Genomic DNA, 19706 nt, shown 5'->3' with positions numbered 1-19706 from the left:
TCATTACTACCCAAAGCAATCTACACATTCAATGCAATCCCAATCAAAATTGCACCAGCATTCTTTTCAAAACTAGAACAAACTATCCTAAAATTGTATGGAACCACAAAAGACCCTGAATAGCCAAAGTAATTATGAACAAGGAAACCAAAATGGGAGGCGTCACCATCCCAGACTTTAGCCTCTACTACAAAGCTGTCATCATCAAGACAGTATGGTATTGGCACAAAAACAGACACATAGACCAATGGAACAGAATTGAGAACTCAGAAGTGGACCCAAAAGTATACAGCCAACTGATCTTTGACAAAGCAGGAAAGAATATCCAATGGAAAAAAGACAGCCTCTTTAACAGATGGTGTTGGGAGAACTGGACAGCAACATGCAGAAGAATGAAACTAGATCATTTTCTCACACCATGCACAAAAATAAACTCAAAATGGATAAAGGACCTGAATGTGAGACAGGAAACCATCAAAACCCTAGAGGAGAAAGCAGGAAACAACCTCCTTGACCTCAACCGCAGCAATTTCTTACTTGACACATCCCCAAAGGCAAGGGAATCAAGAGCAAAAATGAACTCTTGGGACCCCATCAAGATTAAAAGCTTCTGCACGGCAAAGGAAACAATCCATAAAACTAATAGGCAACCGACGGAATGGGAAAAGATAGTTGCAAATGACATATCAGATAAAGGGGTGGTATCCAAAATCTGTAAGGATCTCACCAAACTCCACACCCCAAAAACAAACAATCCAGTGAAGACNATGGGTGAGAAGAAGGGGGAAAATAGTGGGGGAGAGGGAGGGAGGCAAACCATGAAAGACTCTTGGATGCCGAGAACAAACTAAGGGCAGATGGGGCGGGGAGGGCAATGGTGGTGATAGGCATGGAGGAGGGCACTTGTGGGGATGAGCACTGGGTGTTATATGGAAACCAACTTGACAATAAATTATTAAAAAAATAATAATAAATGCTGGTTGCATTTTGATAGGGATTGGATTAAAAGTATAGATTGCTTTGGGTAATGTAGACATTTTAACAATATTTTCTCTTCTAATCCATGAGCATGGAATGTTTTTCCATTTCTTTGTGTCTTCTTCAATATCTTTCACCAGTGTTCTATGCGTTTCAGAGTACAGATCTTTTACCTCTTTGGTTATGTTTATTCCTAAGTATCTTTTGATTTTTGGTACATTGTAAATGGAATTGATTCCTTGATTTCTCTTTCTGCTGCTTCATTTTTGGGGTATAGAAATGCAAAAGATTTCTGTATGTTGATTTTTGCATCTATGTTCATTAGGAGTATTAGCCTGTAGTTCTCTTTTTTAGCGGAGTCTTTTTGGTTTTGGTATCAGGGTAAAACTGGCCTTGTAGAATGAGTTTCAAAGTTTTCCTTCTATTTCTATTTTTTTGGAATACTTTGAGACGAATAGTTATTAACTCGTTAAATGTTTGGCAGAGTTAACCTGTGAAGCCATCTGGCTCGGGACTTTCATTTGTTGGGAGATTTTTGATTACTGATTCAATTTCTTTGCTAGTTATCAGTTTGTTCAACTTTTCTATTTATCCTGTTTCAGTTTTGGTAGTATATATGTTTCTAATAATTTATCCATTTCTTCTAGGTTGTACTATTTGTTGGCATATAATTTTTCATAATATTCTATTATAACTGTTTATATTTCTATAGTTTAGTTGTTATTTCTCCTCTCTCATTTGTGATTTTATTTATTTGGGTCCTTTCTCTTTTCCTTTTGATAAGTCTGTTTAGACAGTTATCAATTTGATCAACTTTTTCAAAGAACCAGCTCCTGGTTTCATAGATATGGTCTATTTTTTAGTTTTTGTATCATTTATATCTAGTCTCATCTTTATTATTTTCCTTCTTCTGCTGGCTTTAGGCTTCACTTGTTCTTTTTCTAACTCCTTTAAGTGTGAGGTTAGGTTGTTTGAGATTTTTCTTGCTTCTTAAAGTAGGCCTGTATTGCTATATACTTCCGTCTAATGAGTGCTTTTGTTGCATCCCAAAGATTTTGGACCATTGTGTTTTCATTTTCATTTGTTTCCATGTATTTGTTAATATCTTTTTTAATACCATACTGAATTCATTTTTACTAGGGTGTTCTTTAACCCTCATGTATTTTTGGTCTTTCCAAAGTTTTTCTTATGGTTGACTTTAAGTTTCATAGCATTGTAATCTGAAAATATGCATGATATGATTTCAATCTTTTTGTACTTGTTGAGGCCTGACTGGTGACCCAATATATGATCTATTCTGGAGTCCCATGTGCACTTGAAAAGAATGTATATTCTGTTATTTTAGGATGAAATGATCTGAATATATCTGTTAAGTCCATTTGGTCCAGTGTGTCATTCAAAGTGATTGTTTCCTTGTTGATTTTCTGCTTAGATGATCTGTTCATTGCTGTAAGTTGGGTGTTAAAATCCCCTACTTTTATTGTATTATTATCAATTAGTTCCTTATGTTGGTTATTGTTTTATATATTTGGGTTTTTCATGTTGGGGGCATAAGTATTTATAATTGTTAGATCTTCTGGTTGGATTTTTCCCTTAATTATGATATAGTGCCATTCTTTATCTCTTGTTCCAGTCTTCATTTTAAAATCTAGTTTGTCTGATATAAATATTACTATGGCTTTCTTTTGATGTCCATTTGTGTGATAAATGTTTCTCCGTCCCCTCACTTTCAATCTACAGGTGTCTTTAGGTCTAAAATGAGACTCTTGTAGGCAGCATATAATAGGTCTTGTTTTTTTTTTTTAAATCCATTCTGACACCCTATGTCTTTTGATTTGACTGTTTAATCCATTTACTTTCATAGTAGTTATTGATAGATATATATTTAGTGTCATTTTATTACTTGTTCTGTTTTGTTTCTGGAGATTTTCTCTGTTCCTTTCTCGTCTTTGTCACTTTTGGTCTTTCCTTCTACAAAGAGTCCCTTTTACTATTTCTTGCAGGGCTAGTTTAATGCTCATGAAGTTCTTTAGATTTTGTTTGTCTGAGAAACTCTTTTTGCCTTTTTTCTATTCTGAATGGCAGCCTTGCTGTCATAGAGAATTCTTGGCTGCAGATTTTTCCCATTCAGTATGTTGAATATATTATGCCACTCTCTTCTAGCCTGCCAGGTTTTTGTTGAGAGATCTGCAGCTAGCCTTATGAATCCTCCCTTGTAAGTTAGAAACTACTTTGTCTCACTGCTCTTAGAATTTTTTTCTTTATCACTATATTTTGCAAATGTAATTAGAATTTGGATTTGGCCTGCTTTGTTGATTTCAATGGGAATTCTCTGTGCCTCCTGATTCTGGATATCTGTTTCCCTCTCCAGATTAGGGAAATTTTCTTCTATTATTTTCCCAAATAAGTTTTCTTTCCCCTTGTCTCTCTCTCCTTTATCTTGAACTCCTATAATACAAATGTTATTACATTTGATGGAGTCACTGAGTTCCCTAAATCTACTCTTGTGATCCATAATTCTTTCTCTTTTGTTCAGCTTTATTGTTTTCCATTATTCTAGCTTCTATATCACTTATTCATTCCTCTTCTCCTTCCATTCTGTGTTCATTGCATCATCTGTTTTAAATTCAGTTATTGAATTTTTCATTTCTATTTTTTTAACTATTTTATATCTGTGGTAAGGGCCTTCCTGAAGTCTTCCATTCTTTTCTTAATCCCAGTGAGTATCCTTATGATTGTTGCTTTAAATTCTCCATCAGGCATGTTACTTATATCTGTTTCACTTAGATCTCTGGCTGTGACCTTATCTTGTTCTTTCATGTGGGATGAATTCCTCTATCTTGGCATTTTGTCTAAGTTTCTGTCTTCTTCTTTGTGTTAGAAAAGTCTGTTGTGTCCTGCTCCTTAAAGTAATGGTTTTATGAAGAAGGGGTCATATAGTGTCCCTGGCCTGGAGCTTCAGGGAATGTCTCTAGCATTTGCTGCATGCACTCTGCTATAGTGTTTTGGCTGCTCTATCCTTCAGGCTAGTTGTCTGCAGAGGCTCTCCTTGCCTGCAGTGGGAAGTGTTTGGTCGTTGGCCATAGTGCGCCAAATTTTAACTAGGTTTGTCTGGTCTGCTTGTTGAATGAGACCTGATGCTACTTCCACTAGAACTGAAGCCCTGCAGGAGTCTCTGGTCAGACAGGGGTCTCTGTCAGAAAACAAAAAAACTGCAGGAGTTTTTGCTGGCCTTTTAAGGAAGGGGTCCACCATTCTGGGATTGGGGAATACTTGACTGAAAAGGGCCATATTGGCAGAGTACCACAGTGCGGGAGCTGATGTAAGCAGGCTAGGCAGCCAGTGTTGGTGCTATACTATTTACTGACTGTTCTGTGTTTATGCTGAGGGGTGGGGGGTGGGAAATGGTGCTAGGCAGCTCCTTTGTCCCAGAGAGGAGCATCTAAAATGGCGATGTAGTAGATGTAGATGATTATGATGAATTCCTTCTATCCTTGAGAATTATGGTTCAACCATTTTGTTGTAGCTTTTCTAAATGCAGTTACAGCTGAGAAATGTGTTAACAAAACAAATTAGGACAAAGATGCTCTTGAATCAAGGATTCTCAAAATTCAGTGTGGATGAGAATCACCTAGAAGCTTGCTTAAAACAGAAAGTGCTAATTTTACCCCATGAGATGTTACACACTAGTCTTTGCTGAATATCTGCTGAATGAATGAATGCAAACAGCAGGGACTACTGGTAGCTGATACAGTAGTGCCCCTTGGGTACTATACCAATCAGAGTGAAATGTTCCTCAAAAATGTTAGATTTTTTAAATAAATAGTTGTAATTACAAAGGAGGTCACTAAAAATGGGAACGTTTCAAGGCATTTTAATTACCTATCTATTTAGTTAGAGAACAACTACTTACCAAGGTGAGTGTAGGCAAGGGTATCATTGAGAATGAGAACTTTCTGGTCATGCAGGACTTTAACGATACTTCTAGTTTCTGTCTGGTGGAAATCATAGCTTGTAGTTGTTATCACAATCTCTTCTCCCTCCTTAGAAAAATTCAAGTGTAAAATTCAAGAACATTTTTAAAAATAGGTTTATATTTCTTAATTATAACTTTAAAAATTCTAAGCTAATTTATACCTGATTAGCAACATGGTATTATCAGAAAGAACAAACTCTACACTGAGGCCTCTAAAAATAAATATGCTTGTGTTTGATATTAAGAATTCTAAATTATGATTTATCTCAACATTTCCTCAAATTTAATTCAGTCACTAAATAAAATCATAGGAAATACACTTATAAGAAATTAAATAGATCAAAGCAAATATATTCATATTTTTTATTCAAAACTGGTCAGTACAATATTCTTAAGACTTAAATTCCCCCAGTTTTTGTACATAATTAACTATTACTATTTTTTACATAATTAACTATTACTATTTTTTACATAATTAACTATTACTATTTTTTTACATAATTAATTAATCACCTACATAATTAACCATTATATATTCCTGAAATATGAGAAAGACACACATAAAAAAACTTTTTTTCATTCAAAAACTTACATATTTCTCTTTCATAACTAAAGATAAATAATGTTCTTTATGTATTCTGAAGGATCTTTAAAATCCCAATTTTTAAATGCCTCCTATTAGGTCACCTTCTGAGTGCAAGTTATGGCAAAATATACGTTTCTTATCTGATTAATCCTATGAGAAAATAAATCTCCATGCGAATAAAAGAGAAACCTTTTTAAGTTGACCCACTGTTTGTATTCAGTGCCAACCACATTATATTTCCTGTACCTGCCAATCCACGGCATCCATTAGAGATAGGACTTTGGAACCTGCCTCTGCAGTTTCTGAGAGCTTAGTTTTATATATTGAACGTGGAATTCCATGAAGATCCAGTTCACCAAACACCCCTGAAGGAGGAAAGCTTCTATTTATTCACCACATCGTACTGAGTTAGGTGCTAATATAAAATGAAACTGTTCATTTTAATAAGTGATTGGACATTTAAGAATGAATGGAATGAACTTGGATTATCTGCTCAGGGTTATACAAGATGGTTTTGGTTCTTTGACTCACTTCTAGGAATCTGGTCCATAGAAATTACAGCCAGTGCACAAGGATACATGAATGGGATGCCTATCATGATAATATTTGAAAATATTGGAAAACTGGAATAAATTTAAATGTATATCAATAAGACAATGATGGAATAAATTATAATAATACAGTAGGGTTATATGGGAAGAATATTATCTGTAAATATTGACCTAGAAAGATATCCATAATATGTTAACTGAGAAAGAAAACTGCATAGGAATATATTTAGTTTGCCAATGTTTTTGTAAAAGACAATACTATAACCACAAATCAATATATGCAATATAAATATACACATATATGAAGAACATGAGAAGACATGTAAAAACTGGTAATACAGGTACCAGTTTCCTCATGATGGGATAGAATTGGAAAGATGCATCTTTTTTCTTAATATTTTTTATTGATATTATTTATGTTGTTTGAAATGTTACTTTTTTTTTTTGTTTTTAAGATGGAATTTGTCTGACTTGGAACACTTACCAGTGGAGAGTTGATTCCTTTGGTCCGAAGCCACTTTTTATGCCCCTATTTACTGACTGTCACTGTTTTAGAAATTACATGGCAAAGTGACTGCTGCACATGCTTGTATGTATCTTTCCAATAGGTATGCAGCAGATGTTAATAAAATTGGTTATTAATTATGGCCAAATAAACCCTCTCAGTTCCTTTACTTTCCAGGATCAGATAGGAATATGTATAACCATATATATCCAATTGAAAAGTATGAAGTTCCGCAACAGTTGTGATTGGATAACTGATGGCAGAGTCGATTGATCCACAGGTTATTAATACTATAAGTATTATAAGAAAAGTTAACTTTTTTTTAAAGCTTATTTATTTATTTTTGAGAGAGAAAGAGAGAGAGAGAGAGAGAGAGGGAGAGGCAGAGAAAGAATCCCAAGCGGGCTCTACACTGTCAGTGCAGAGCCCAATGTGGGGCTTGATCCCAGGACTGTGAGATCATGACCTGAGCCGAAACCGAGAGTCGAATGCTTAACCAACTGAGCCACCCAGGCGCCCCAAGAAAAGTTAACTTTTAAGGGAAAAGCACCAAATATGAGAAAGTATGATTATTTATAAAAAGAGAAAGTTATGAAGAAAAGCAGATTGGAGAACAAATACACATATGGAGAGATTAATGTTAGTTTTGCAATGAATTATATTTTGGTTTCAAATATACACATCTATACCTTAAAATGTGTGACATGATTTATTTAAAATTTTTAAATTTATTTTTATAACCCTTTACTATAAATAAAAGTCTATAAGAGCTTCTGATACCATAGTATCATGAACTGATAAGTATTTTAGGGCTGTATGTCTTAAAATGGATTCTCAGGGCACCTGGGTGGCTCAGTCAGCTGAGTGTTCGACTTCGACTTCGGCTCAGGTCATGATCTCACGGTTTGTGGATTAGAACCCCGCGTCAGGCTCTGTGCTGACAGCTCAGAGCCTGGAGTCTGTTTTGGATTCTGTGTCTCGGTCTCTCTGACCCTCCACACTCACACTCTGTCTCTCGCTCTCTCTCAAGAATAAATAAACATTAAAAAAATTTAAAAAGTAACATAGATTCTCAAAATTGACGTGATATTTTTGGTATCTGGAAATACATACCTAAGACCTTTGATCCTTGATTTGGTCCTTCTGGAAGTGCCCACTCTGGAGTAGAATGATTTCCTCTAAGAACAATCTGTAATTCTCCTTTAAAAGGGTTATCTTCCCAGCCACCAATCAATCTACCTCCCTGCAGTGAAACAGAAAATTGTTAATACTTAAAAGTTGAGCAGAAAAAAGTTTCACCCATAAAAATGGAATTAGAACAATACTGGCAGCCTCCTCTAGTAAAAATGAGTGAAATTTGTTATACCAAGAATAGTACTGTATCTGGAAGAGACCCTGATTTAACCTTGTCACTTTGGGATAGGCTGCTTAAATGATTTTTCAAGGTTGGACTTATTAGCTAATTATTGTCAGTACCGTCCTAAAGCTGAGACCTGCTTAGACCTAAACTAGTGCTACTGGACAAATCATATTTTATTTTAGCACAATATGACATATATGAAATACACTCCTCGCACTTAATTCCAAGCTATGCCCAGTGGAAGGCCTCATTGTTTTGTTATGTTTTTTCAAATTTATATTTAAATTTTAGTAAGTTAACATATAGTGTAATACTGGTTTCAGTAGTAGAATTTAGCGGTTCATCACTTACATACAATACCCACAACAAGTGCCCTCGTTAATGCCCATCACCCATTTAGTCCATCCCCCACCCACTTCCCTCCATCAACCCCAGGTTTATTCTCTTATGGTTTGCTTCCCTCTCTTTTCCCCCCCTTTCCCCTATGTTCATCTATTTTGTTTCTTAAGGAGCCCTCATTGTTAATAATAATAATAGCTATTACTAAATGCTTGCTGATTCTATGTCAGGCATGATGTGTAAGGCTTTACATACATTGTATCATTTGCACTTTACACTAAACTCATGGATTACTGTTATTATTCTCACTTGATAGGGGAGAAAACTGTTGCTAAAAGTGGTCAAATAACTTACACAGGTTCCCAACTGAGGTAAGGACTCAGTCGTAGCTTTACTTTACCTCAAAGCTCATGCATCTAAATACTAAAATACTGCATATCTTTCAAGCAGTAAAGGTCTTGTTTTAGCAAAGAAAAGCTACTGCTCACTTTTACTTTCTTAGGACACTTAAGAGCTTTTTGGGTAGGCCATTCTTTTTAATTAACAATAATAAAAACTGATAGAACAATTCAACTAATTATACTGTTACATGTTCAAGACCGTCTGAGCTTTATGAGAGGATGAGGTGATTGTTCCAAACAACTGAAATATTTTAGTAGTCTCCTGTTTTCATAATTCCATCTATGTCCATTCATTTTAAGAAACACTATTTGTTTTCTTAAAAAAAAAAAGATTTAAATCTTTTATTTTTTCCACAACTCCTGGGGATTCTCTGGTTGTTGGACCAAGTTGTGGGGTTCTTTACCTAACAACAATACGAATATTCTATGTAGGATTAAAACCTCACAGTAAAAAGTAGCACAATTACTCCCTAAGAAGTGTGTAGCTACCAGTTTGAAGGACAGCAGAAATATATTGGAGTTTTCTCACAGGTTATAGATAGTTATGTTTTTTATTCACATCAATTAAACATGCTTTCTTATAACTTTTTTAATGTTTATTTATTTGTTTGCCAGAGAGAGAGACAGAGTGTGAGCAGGGGAGGGGCTGAGAGTGAGGAAGATGGAATCCGAAGCACGCTCCAGGCTCTGAGTTGTCAGCACAGAGCCTGACGCGGGGCTCAAACTCATGAACTACAAGATCATGACCTGAGCCGAAGTCAGACACTTAACTGACTGAGCCACCCAGACACCCATACAGTTTTTTCAGTAAATCTCTAACATCTTAGAATTTGGCTCAAAAAGGTATAAATTGTAAGAACTTCCCTCTTACCTGAAGTAATATGTAGGTAGCATTCAGAACAACTTTTCTATAAGAAGACTCTGCAGCTCCCACACCATGTTTATCTTCCAGTTCCAGAACTCCCCAAATAATGAGACTTTCTATTGGTGGAATATCTGTGTCTGCTACAATCCATGTTCCTATAAAACAATACTTTATTATGAGAAATATAACATAATCCATAGACCATTGCTAATAGATAAAAACATTGACAACCTTATCAGTGAGCCCTGGTTTCAAAGTTTGCAACCCTTTTGCCACATGATGACTTATTCTTTCTCTCCCAGGAAATCTATTATCCTTAAATCCACATGAAACCCAGAAGGCTAGGTCTGGTACCCAGAACATAATAAGAGAACGCATCTCTTCACCTTTGCTCTTTCCCCACGGTGTGCTGCTTAAAGGTAGAATGCTAATAACTATTGTCGTATCTATTCTAATGGCACATAAACATAGGCATTTCATTTATATATGTTTATGTGCTTACCTTCAGGAATAACCACATTTGCCCCTGGGTGAGGTATGGTATAGTTATTTTCTCGAGATGATTGCCAAAAAGAATCATTTGACCATAAGCTGAAAAGAGAAGAGAAATAATTCCATTAAGTATTATCCCTATATACTTAATGACCATCACCTTAGAGTGTACCACTCTACTAGATGTTTAGGGGATGATAGAATGCAAATTAGAGAATTTATATTGTCACTAAGTAGGCAAGCTGATATGCACAATTGGTAGAACACTCAACACATATGACTACACATACAGTTTTTTCTGCATGGAAGAAAACTGCCTTTTCATCTACAATCTGAATTGCTTTTTCTCCCACTAAATCCTCACATTGTGATACCCTAATTTTGACTAAGATGTAAATTATTTAATTTCCTTATAAGATTTCACATGTTAGAGGGGCGCCTGGGTGGCTCAGTTGGTTGAGCATCTAACTTTGGCTCAGGTCTTAATTCCTGGTTCGTGGGTTCGAGCCTCATGTCTGGCTCTGTGCTGACAGCCCAGAGCCTGGAGCCTGCTTCAGAATCTGTGTCTTCCTCTCTCTCTGCCCCTCACTCGCTCGTGCTCTGTGTCTCTCTAAAATAGATAAACATTAAAAAAAAATTTTTTTTCAGTTTTCACATGGTAGAAAGTGAAAAGAAATACATTCTGGGGCACCTGAGTAGCTTAATAGGTTAAGCACCCAACTGTTGATTTCAGCTCAGGTTATCTCACAGTTATGAGGCTGAACCCCACATCAGTCTCTGCATTGAGGATGAAGCCTACTTGAGATTCTCTCTCTCTCTCTCTCTCTCTCTCTCTCTCTCCTGTCTCTGGCTTGGTCTCTCTCCCTTTCTCTTTCTCTCAAAAAATAACATAAAATATTCTTTTTAAAAAGAAAAGAAATGCATCCTTTGTCCATTTAAGGCCACTTACATATGGTGCTACTGTACGGGGAAAGGGGAAAGAAAATGTGGTTGGCTAGAGTCTGTGAAGGAAGCAATGGACTTGGCAATGTGAATTGGCAAGGATGAGTCCATGGGGTTAAGCCCCTGGGCTGGGGGCAGAGCTAGCAGGTATGTAACCAGAGAAAGTGTTATGTTAAACTGAAATAGACAAAAAAGTGCTGTGGGGGAGAAGCAGTCTCCTCTTTTCATCACTATACTTTCTAGAAACCACCTCTGTCCAAATTGTTGCAAAGAATATTATTATAAACTTGATGATATTTTGCCACTGGAAAACATTCACAATCAGAGGTTGCTTCCTTAACCTCTAGTAAAAAATTTAAAAATTGTATGATTCTAATTCTGGAATTCTACAAAAGGGTAAATATACAGTTTGGGTAAAAATGTACTTGTATTATGCATTTGAATTACTAAGTTGTATTATTAAGAAATGTGTTAATCAGGGGCACCTGGGTGGCTCAGTCGGTTAAGTGTCCGACTTCGGCTCAGGTCATGATCTCAGGGTTCATGGGTTCGAGCCCCACGTCAGGTTCTGTGCTGTCAGCTCAGACCCTGGAGCCTGTTTCAGATTCTGTCTCCCTCTCTCTCTGCCCCCTCCCCAGCTCATTTTCTGTCTCAAAAATAAACTATAAAAAAATAAAAAAAAAGAAATGTGTTAATCAAAAATTCGGTTATAAAAATTTGTCTTAATAGTTTTATTTATTTTATTTTATTTTTTAAATATTTTTTATTTATTTCTAGGAGAGAGAGAGAGACAGCATGAGCAGGGGAAGGTCAGAGAGAGAGGGAGTCACAGGCTGAAACAGGCTCCAGGCTCTGAGCTGGCAGTCAGCACAGAGCCCGACGCGGGGCTCGAACCCACGAACCGCGAGATCATGACCTAAGCGAAAGTCGGACGCTTAACCGGCTAAGCCATCCAGGCGCCCCTGTCTTAATAGTTTTGAAAGAGAGGTTAGCAGTTGACTTAGACTTCCAAAAATACCTTATTTTTCATGAAGCAATTTTAGGAAAGGGTTATTTAAGGTTGTATCTTTCTAACTAAATAACTGACCAGCATTGTACAGATTCGATAATTGATTATATCTAGCTTTTCTCAAGATTAATAACCTTTCATTAGCCCCACCAGCACTATACCATGCATTTTATACATTCTTCTTCTTACTGCTCATTGTAATAACCAATAAAGCCTAATACTTCTTAAACTAAGCATATACGTGTTGAATAGCTAGAGCTTTACATCCTAATCCTGAAGTACCAACTCTGGATTAAGATTCTGTTTGTTTTCACTGATAGTATTATTTGCACAATACTAATTAACAAATCCAATTATAGTTATTTCTACAGGGCAAAACTCATACTATGCAGGGGAAAACCCCTATGATAAGACATATACACGTAGCATAAGAACATATCCCTCTATCACATTCTGGTCTAGAGCAATCTATTAGGTGAGTCATAAAAAATATTAATTAAATTTTCAATAATTTTATCTACCTTACACTACATATGGACTTCTTGGTCAAAAACCTTGGTGGCCCATGTCTCTTACAATGCTCTGTAGAGTCTTTTCATGAGCCTTTTTGCTTTCTCCACTATCCCTCTGTAATGTTGACAGAGTAGCAAAAGTGGTCTTTCCAAAATGCAATTTGGAGTGTGTTACTTCTCAGCTGAAAATCAATTAAAAGCTTCTATTGCTTAATACTAACTGCTGCCTGAGCTGAATGGGCTGATTTCTACCTGTTTCCAACATCATTTCCAGGCCACTCTCCTCTGCTCACCAGGGTCCAGCCACGCTGATTTTCTCTCTGTTCCCAGTTATGCCACACTCTTTCCCACTTCAGGGTCTCTGCCCAAAATGCTTTCTTGGCCTAGAACACTCCTCTCCTGCCCTTCCCACCCTTTGGCTCTCAACTGGAATGTTCCCTCCTTTTTAACCACCTTGCCCAAAGGAGGTCCCTCTCATGTTGCTCTCTGTCCCAGCCCTTACCCATTGCCCTTACAATCTTTATTACAACGCACATTCATGTGCTTTATTTTCTGTTTACTTTTTTATTTCTTTGCTTGCTTCTGTTGGCATCTGTCTCTTTGGATAGAATGTGACTGCAACGAGAGCAGGGACCACATCTATGTTATTTACAATGGACTCCCCAGTGCTCTGCACAGTGCCTGGGGCATAGCAGGTGCTCAGCACATATTTTTTTTAATGATTGGATTAATATATAAACAAATTCAGTTATTCTTTTGTATAATAGCTACTGTAGTATCTCTATATTTTGAAATGGAATTTGACCTAAAAAAATATTGAGTTGTACTTGATGCACAAGAGTAAGCTCTTAAGTGTCAACTAAATGTTAGCTTTTATCATCACTGACATGATTTTTATGATTATTATTTGTTCATAAAGGACACAAATATACATCAAGTCAGGATCATACTTTTAAGGGACTTAAAGACTAGTATAATCATCACATACTAGTACCATGATGTATGGTAATTACTACAATACAAGGTAGAGATGATGTTTCACATGAGAAATAAAGGTAAAGGGCTATATAAGTTTCAAAGATAGAAAAATTATTTTCAACTGGAAGAATTAACATATATGAGGGAATCAAACATTTGAACTAAAATTAAATAAGTTGTATTACAAGATTTGACCATGATAGTTATTCTAGACAATGAGACACCACCTGCTAAGAAAATGTTAGATGAATGAGGAGAATTAGTTTCTGGTGCTATTCTGGAAGTGCCATCAAAAGTTCTGTGACCTTGCATAATTCACTAAAGGTCACTGGCACCAGCTTTCTCACCTATAGAGTAAGGGAGTTGGCCTAACAATCCATATCTAACATTCTGCAAGTTTGAGATTACCAGTAACATTCACACATAATTTTTGTGAGACTTTTCCATTTTCTCATCAGGGTGGTTATAAGGCCCAAGTGAAGTAATGAGTGTGGACATGCTTGGTGACACACAAGGCATGTGCAGGCCCAGGGCACTATTATCTCAATCAAGAGTGAGGTGTGAAAAGAATTCTGTCAAGTGCTATCAAAGATATTAACAAACAAAAGGCCTGTATACTTATATGTGGCTGGTCGTTTCCTGAGAATTGGTTTTCTTGATGGGGGTTGTACAGGAAAGCAGTCCTGGAGAATGCAGCAGTAAGCTTGGAAATTAATAGTAACATCTTTCACATCAGGATCCAGGGTCCCAGAAATGGGCTGGCTCTGCTGAAGGTCATTTCTTCCTGACACTGAAAGTGAAGGAAAGTATTTTACATGAATATGATGATTGGTGCACCTGGGTGGCTCTAGTAGTTAAGGATTTCAGCTTAGTTTGGTTTCAGCTCAGTTCCTGATCTCAGGTTCATGAGTTTGAGCCCCGCATCAGGCTCTCTGCTGTCAGTACAGAGCCTGCCTCATATCCTCTGTCTCCCTGTCTCTCTCCTCCTCCTCCCACTTGCGCTCTTTCTCAAAAATAAATAAACACTTTTTAAAAGAAATTTTAAAAAACAATAAATTCATATGATGATCAAAGAACTTGAATGTAGACAAAGCCATGGCAATTTGAAAATATTCTCTAGATCGTACCTTGGTAGAGCTCAAATGTATGCAATACATATGGAAAAATTCTGACAAAATGCGCACATCTTATTGAGAAGCAATCAGTCAAAATATCTGGACAAGGACAAGTGTTTTGGAACTCAAAATATATTCTTAAATATTTATAATTGCCCAAAATAATAAAAGAATAAAAATGGAAACAATATATTTGACAGCTTCCTTTGTACTCATTTCCTCTAATTTTGTGAAATAAATGTCAGGTCCATGTGTAACAGTGTTGGCATTATCTCCAAACATAAAACATAAGTTCTGGGGCACCTGGGTGGCTCAGTCAGTTGAACATACAACTCTTATTAATTTCAGCTCAGGTCATGATCTCAGGGTCATGGAATGGAGCCTTGTGTAAGACTCTGTGCTGAGCATGGAGTCTACTTGAGATTCTCTCTCTCTCTCTCTCTCTCTCTCTCTCTCTCTCGCGCGCGCGCGCGCGCCCTCTGCCTCTCTCCCCCTCTCCCCTACTCGCTCATTTTCTAAAATGAGCTCATATCTCTAAAATAAATAAATAAATAAAATCTTTAAAAATTTCTTTAAAAAAATAAAATACAAGTTCTTAATTCAACTCAAGGCCTTTTTCAACATAAATTTAGTCTCTAATCCTTTCACTCAGCAAACATTTCTTGAATCCTGCTATATACAGGGCACTGTATGACATATTTGCCCATTAAGCAATTTTTCTCTTCCTTTCAACAAAGCATTAGAATCACTCTTGCCCAATGAACACATACCCAAGTAATAAAGAGTACTTGTGTTTGCTTCAAGGTGCCAGTCTCCATTCTTGCTAGTATTCCAACTCAATGGATTTGATGAGCCATTCCTCATATCAAGAACATTAAACATATCAGGATTTTGAGTGAAGTTATGAGATATGATTACATAGTCTTCTTCCTATAAAAGTTTTCCCCAAAATATGATATCTTTTATACGTTAATATCCTGCATAATATACATGATTTTGTATATTGTATATATTGTATCTATTGTATGTATATATTGTGTAATATATTATGACATATATGTAGCCCTTATATTAAGACTTAAGTTTTGGTTTTAATTTGTCATCTTGCATTCATATTTTGTTTAGTAACATTATACATGTTTATGGAAATAATGCTAACTATATTCTAAGGCAACAAAAGCCTTTCTCTCTCTCTCTGTCTCCCTTTCTGTATATATATATATATATACACATACACACATATTTAGAGAATATTTTATGTCTACAATGTCTGAAACATTTAAAACAATGATAGGTATTGGTTTTGGTTATACATATGTAGTATAAGTTGCAGAATATGAATCCCAATTCAGGATACTGGTCACCACTAGAGGTGGAAATGGGGGAATGAGATTAGACTAAGCCATACAGGGAACTTCTACTTTATCTAAAAAAGTTTATTTCTTTAAAAAAATTCAAAAGAAAATATTCACAGAATGTTAGATTCAGATAGATCTAGGTGATAGGCATAAAGGACTTGCCCTGTGTTTCATACATTAAATACAAATTATAGGGGCACCTGGGTGGCTCAGTCGGTTACGTGTCCAACTTCAGCTCAGGTCATGATCTCATGGTTTGTGAGTTCAAGCTCTGTGCTAACAGCTCAGTCTGGAGCCTGCTTCAGATTCTGTGTGTGTCTCTCTCTGCCCCTCCCTTGCTCATGCCCTGTCTCTCTCTTCTCTCAAAAATAAACAAACATTAAAAATTTTTTTAAATAATACAAATTATAAAGCCCTTAACTGGTACCTGGTTCATAAGCACTTAATAAATGCTAGTTATTATGGTAATAATAAAAGGACATCAGCTCCGTACTATGGGAATATGGCAAAGACTGTTGCCTTCTGATTCCTACCAAGGTTTCTTTCTTAGGCTGGCTGCTTATGTAGGGTGGGTCATAAAGTGTGTTCAGGTCAGCACGTGAGGCGAGCACCTTCCATGCTTCATTCGTGTTACATGCAATCATAATTATTAGAAGAGGAATTTTATAGCTCTTTGTTTACCTTAAATCCATAGAATGTTGATGTATAGGATATGTTGGTTATATGATCTACATCTTTAAAATACCAGTTAATGTGCTTTGCATTTGGAATCAGAGCCATCCATCCAGACATATGAGTCAGTCGTTTCTTCTGAAAGGGAACAATGCTTGTGCCTGTAGCAGAACATAAAACAACCAAATAATAGTGATCTCTATCTCTAGAAAATTCTTCTTTTTACCAAGAAGTACAAATGTGAAATATTAGCCTCGTCAACGGAAGTCTCTGAAGAAGTCCTTATAGCATTTCATTACTTATGTTCTAAATGTCTTTGTTAACTGAAGGCCCCAATGTTTAATATTCCACTTAGCTGAAATACAAAATGCTTTCTCACTTGGAATTCTGAATTGAGATGACATCGTTATTCCTTAGGGAAAGATAAAATTCAAACATGATGATGCTTATGACCACTATGACAAAAGTGCTTAAATATATTAACACAGTTTTTTAAGTATTATTGGTCTAAAATATAATTCTGTTGTGAACCATAGGTGGCTCAGTCAATTAAGTGTCTGATTCTTGATTTTGGTTCAGGTCATGATCTCATGGTTCCTGAGGCTGAGTCCCGTGTCTGGCTCTGTGCTGACAGTGTGGAGCCTACTTGGGATTCTCTCCTGCTCTCTCTGTGCCTGCCCTGTGTGTGTTTCTCTCTCTCTCAAAATAAATAAATATATAAGAATTTAAAAATATATATATACATAAATATATATATAGTGTTGCTTTTCTTTTAAGAACTTAATTCTTCAAGATCCTTGATTTATAGGGATATAAGTTCTAATTCTTTATTAGATTTCCCATATTTGTTGACTTAATAAAAATCTGCATAACAAGTACTAATGAAAAGTTTTGATTTCAAGCTCTTAAGGATCTAGGCTACCACTAGACTTACCACCAACACTGGCCTTGATACCCTGAATTTTGTGAATGACAAACCTGGAACCTAAACTACCTGTTATGAGAAAAAGTATTTAATTTAGTAATGCTTGTTCATGAGAGAGTGCCCGACAGCTTCAGCTGAAGATGTGAAAAGACTTCTTACAAAACAATGAAGAGATCTATGATTAATTGCTTATATTCTATTTTTTCCTATCCCTTCCCTCTCTCTTATCATCTCTGAACTTTATGTTAAATATGCAAACTCTTCCCTTACAAATTTAGGAAGAGGAAGCTAGAAGAAAGACTATAAAATAAAATCTCATCCTTTTTCTTTGGAGAATAAGGCAAAAACGTTCCAATATTAAGAAGGAGCAAATTCATTAGTTCTTAGGCTTGTGAATTAGCATTGCATTTAAAAAGGCAATGAGCAGAGACCCTAAAAACGTATAGTTCCAAATGACCTGCAATGTATGAGAAGAACTATGATGATTTGAATTATTCACCAAGTATTCATTCCTCTCTCTTCCTTGAGTGCAGAGTAGACTCCCCAGGCCTGTTGATGTTAGGTGACCAGACACTCATAACCCTTTGAAAAGTGCTTGCTGAGTGAGGCTTGCCATCTTGAGCCTCTGCCATTGAAATGCAGAGAGCCTGCCCCAGGGAGCTGGCTCTCCTTCCAGCCTGCACTCTGTAATAAGCACACAGGGAACAGCCTGAATTCAGCTGCTGGGGAGGAGCAAAGCCCACAGGCTCCTCACCTTCAAGCAAAGTGTCTTGGCCAAGCACAGCCAAGATCACCCAACCCCCAGTCCTCAGACAGTAGAGTGAAAACAAATGACTGTAGATTTAAGCTATTAAATTAGGGGATAGTCTGTCAGGAAGCAAAGCTGACTTAGATAAGAGTTCATGAAAATCATCCACAACCTCTAGAATTGGCTCTATGTTTGGCAGAACCAACCTCCACCAAAGCTTTCTGATGCATGGAATTATACTTTAGGCTGAACTTCCTTCATAATTCTGTTTTGTAAATATAACTCATAGTCATTTTTAATAGCTATTTGTGTTTCCTTAATTTTTTTTCAGATGCATTCATTTTCAGTATGCTGATTTTAAGCATCTTGGACTGAAATCTGAAGTTGATATTTCAAAAAGATAGTATCCTTAAGAGTGAGTGTCTCAAATTAATTTGCCATCTGGTCTATAGTATCACTAACAGTGTCAAAAATTAATTTGCCATCTGGTCTAACTTTACATATAAATTCATAAAGACATATATATTCATACATATATATAAAGATACATCACCATGTATGAGACACTTTGATAAAAACACTTTGATAAAGATATCTAAAGATATATGTAAAGTTATATCAACTCTCATTTCCCAGTGTTCTAGTATATTTGAACTTTTGATTCATTTAGTATATATATAAAATGAAAACAAGTGATCTCTTTTTTCTGCTTTTAATGTTTAGTACTAAATCATTTTATTTGAATTTAATGGAAATAAAAATAGTCAAATTTGCTTGACTATGAAAATAGATTTATTTTCTATGTCACATTAGAAAGGAAAATGCCTGGCATGACATTTTCTCTACTTTGTAATTTGATCTGAGTACTACAACTAATTCCATTGTAATTCAGTGCTTACTGAGTCTCTACTATTTGCAACATCTTGTATTGAGTTATGTGGGTGACAGAAAGATAAATTAATAGATCTTGCCACCAAAGTGTTCAGTTTAGTAATTAGATAAAAATCTTCATTCCCGAAAGGATCAGGCATAAAGGCACCGAGAGACTTCACAAGAAAGCTATAATCTCATATGTTCAAAAATATTAGACTTCTTAAATAAAAAATAAAAACACAAACAGGGCACCTGGGTGGCTCTGTCAATCAAGCATCCTGCTCCTTGGTTTAGGCTCAGGTCATGATCTCACTGTTTGTGGATTTGAGAGCCCTCCGTTGGGCTCCACACTCACAGCATGGAACCTACTTGTGTGTGGTCCTCTCTCTCCTTCTCTCTGCCCCCCCCCCACTCTCTTTCTCTCTCAAATAAACTTTAAATAAAATAAATAACACAAATAAAATCTTCTCTCTAAAATCACCACTACCACCACCACTAATAATACTAAAAAAAAAAAAAAA

General features: G+C 36.1%; 1 protein-coding gene across 1 annotated transcript in view; it reads right to left on the bottom strand.

Moving 5' to 3' along the window:
• Positions 1–19706, bottom strand: part of PKHD1L1 (PKHD1 like 1) — a 149037-nt gene that overhangs the window by 45346 nt on the left and 83985 nt on the right. The window contains exons 50-57 of the mRNA XM_077772932.1: positions 16649–16800; positions 15380–15539; positions 14113–14284; positions 10064–10152; positions 9568–9716; positions 7710–7839; positions 5787–5905; positions 4892–5021 (exon numbers count right to left, since the gene is read on the bottom strand). Of these exons, the coding sequence (XP_077629058.1) occupies positions 4892–5021; positions 5787–5905; positions 7710–7839; positions 9568–9716; positions 10064–10152; positions 14113–14284; positions 15380–15539; positions 16649–16800 (1101 nt within the window). The remainder of the gene's footprint in view (positions 1–4891; positions 5022–5786; positions 5906–7709; positions 7840–9567; positions 9717–10063; positions 10153–14112; positions 14285–15379; positions 15540–16648; positions 16801–19706) is intronic.

The sequence above is a fragment of the Crocuta crocuta genome, unplaced genomic scaffold (assembly GCF_008692635.1).
Source record: "Crocuta crocuta isolate KB4526 unplaced genomic scaffold, BGI_CrCroc_1.0 scaffold479, whole genome shotgun sequence".
Taxonomy (NCBI): domain Eukaryota; kingdom Metazoa; phylum Chordata; class Mammalia; order Carnivora; family Hyaenidae; genus Crocuta; species Crocuta crocuta.
This window is presented reverse-complemented; position numbering and strand designations above follow the sequence as displayed.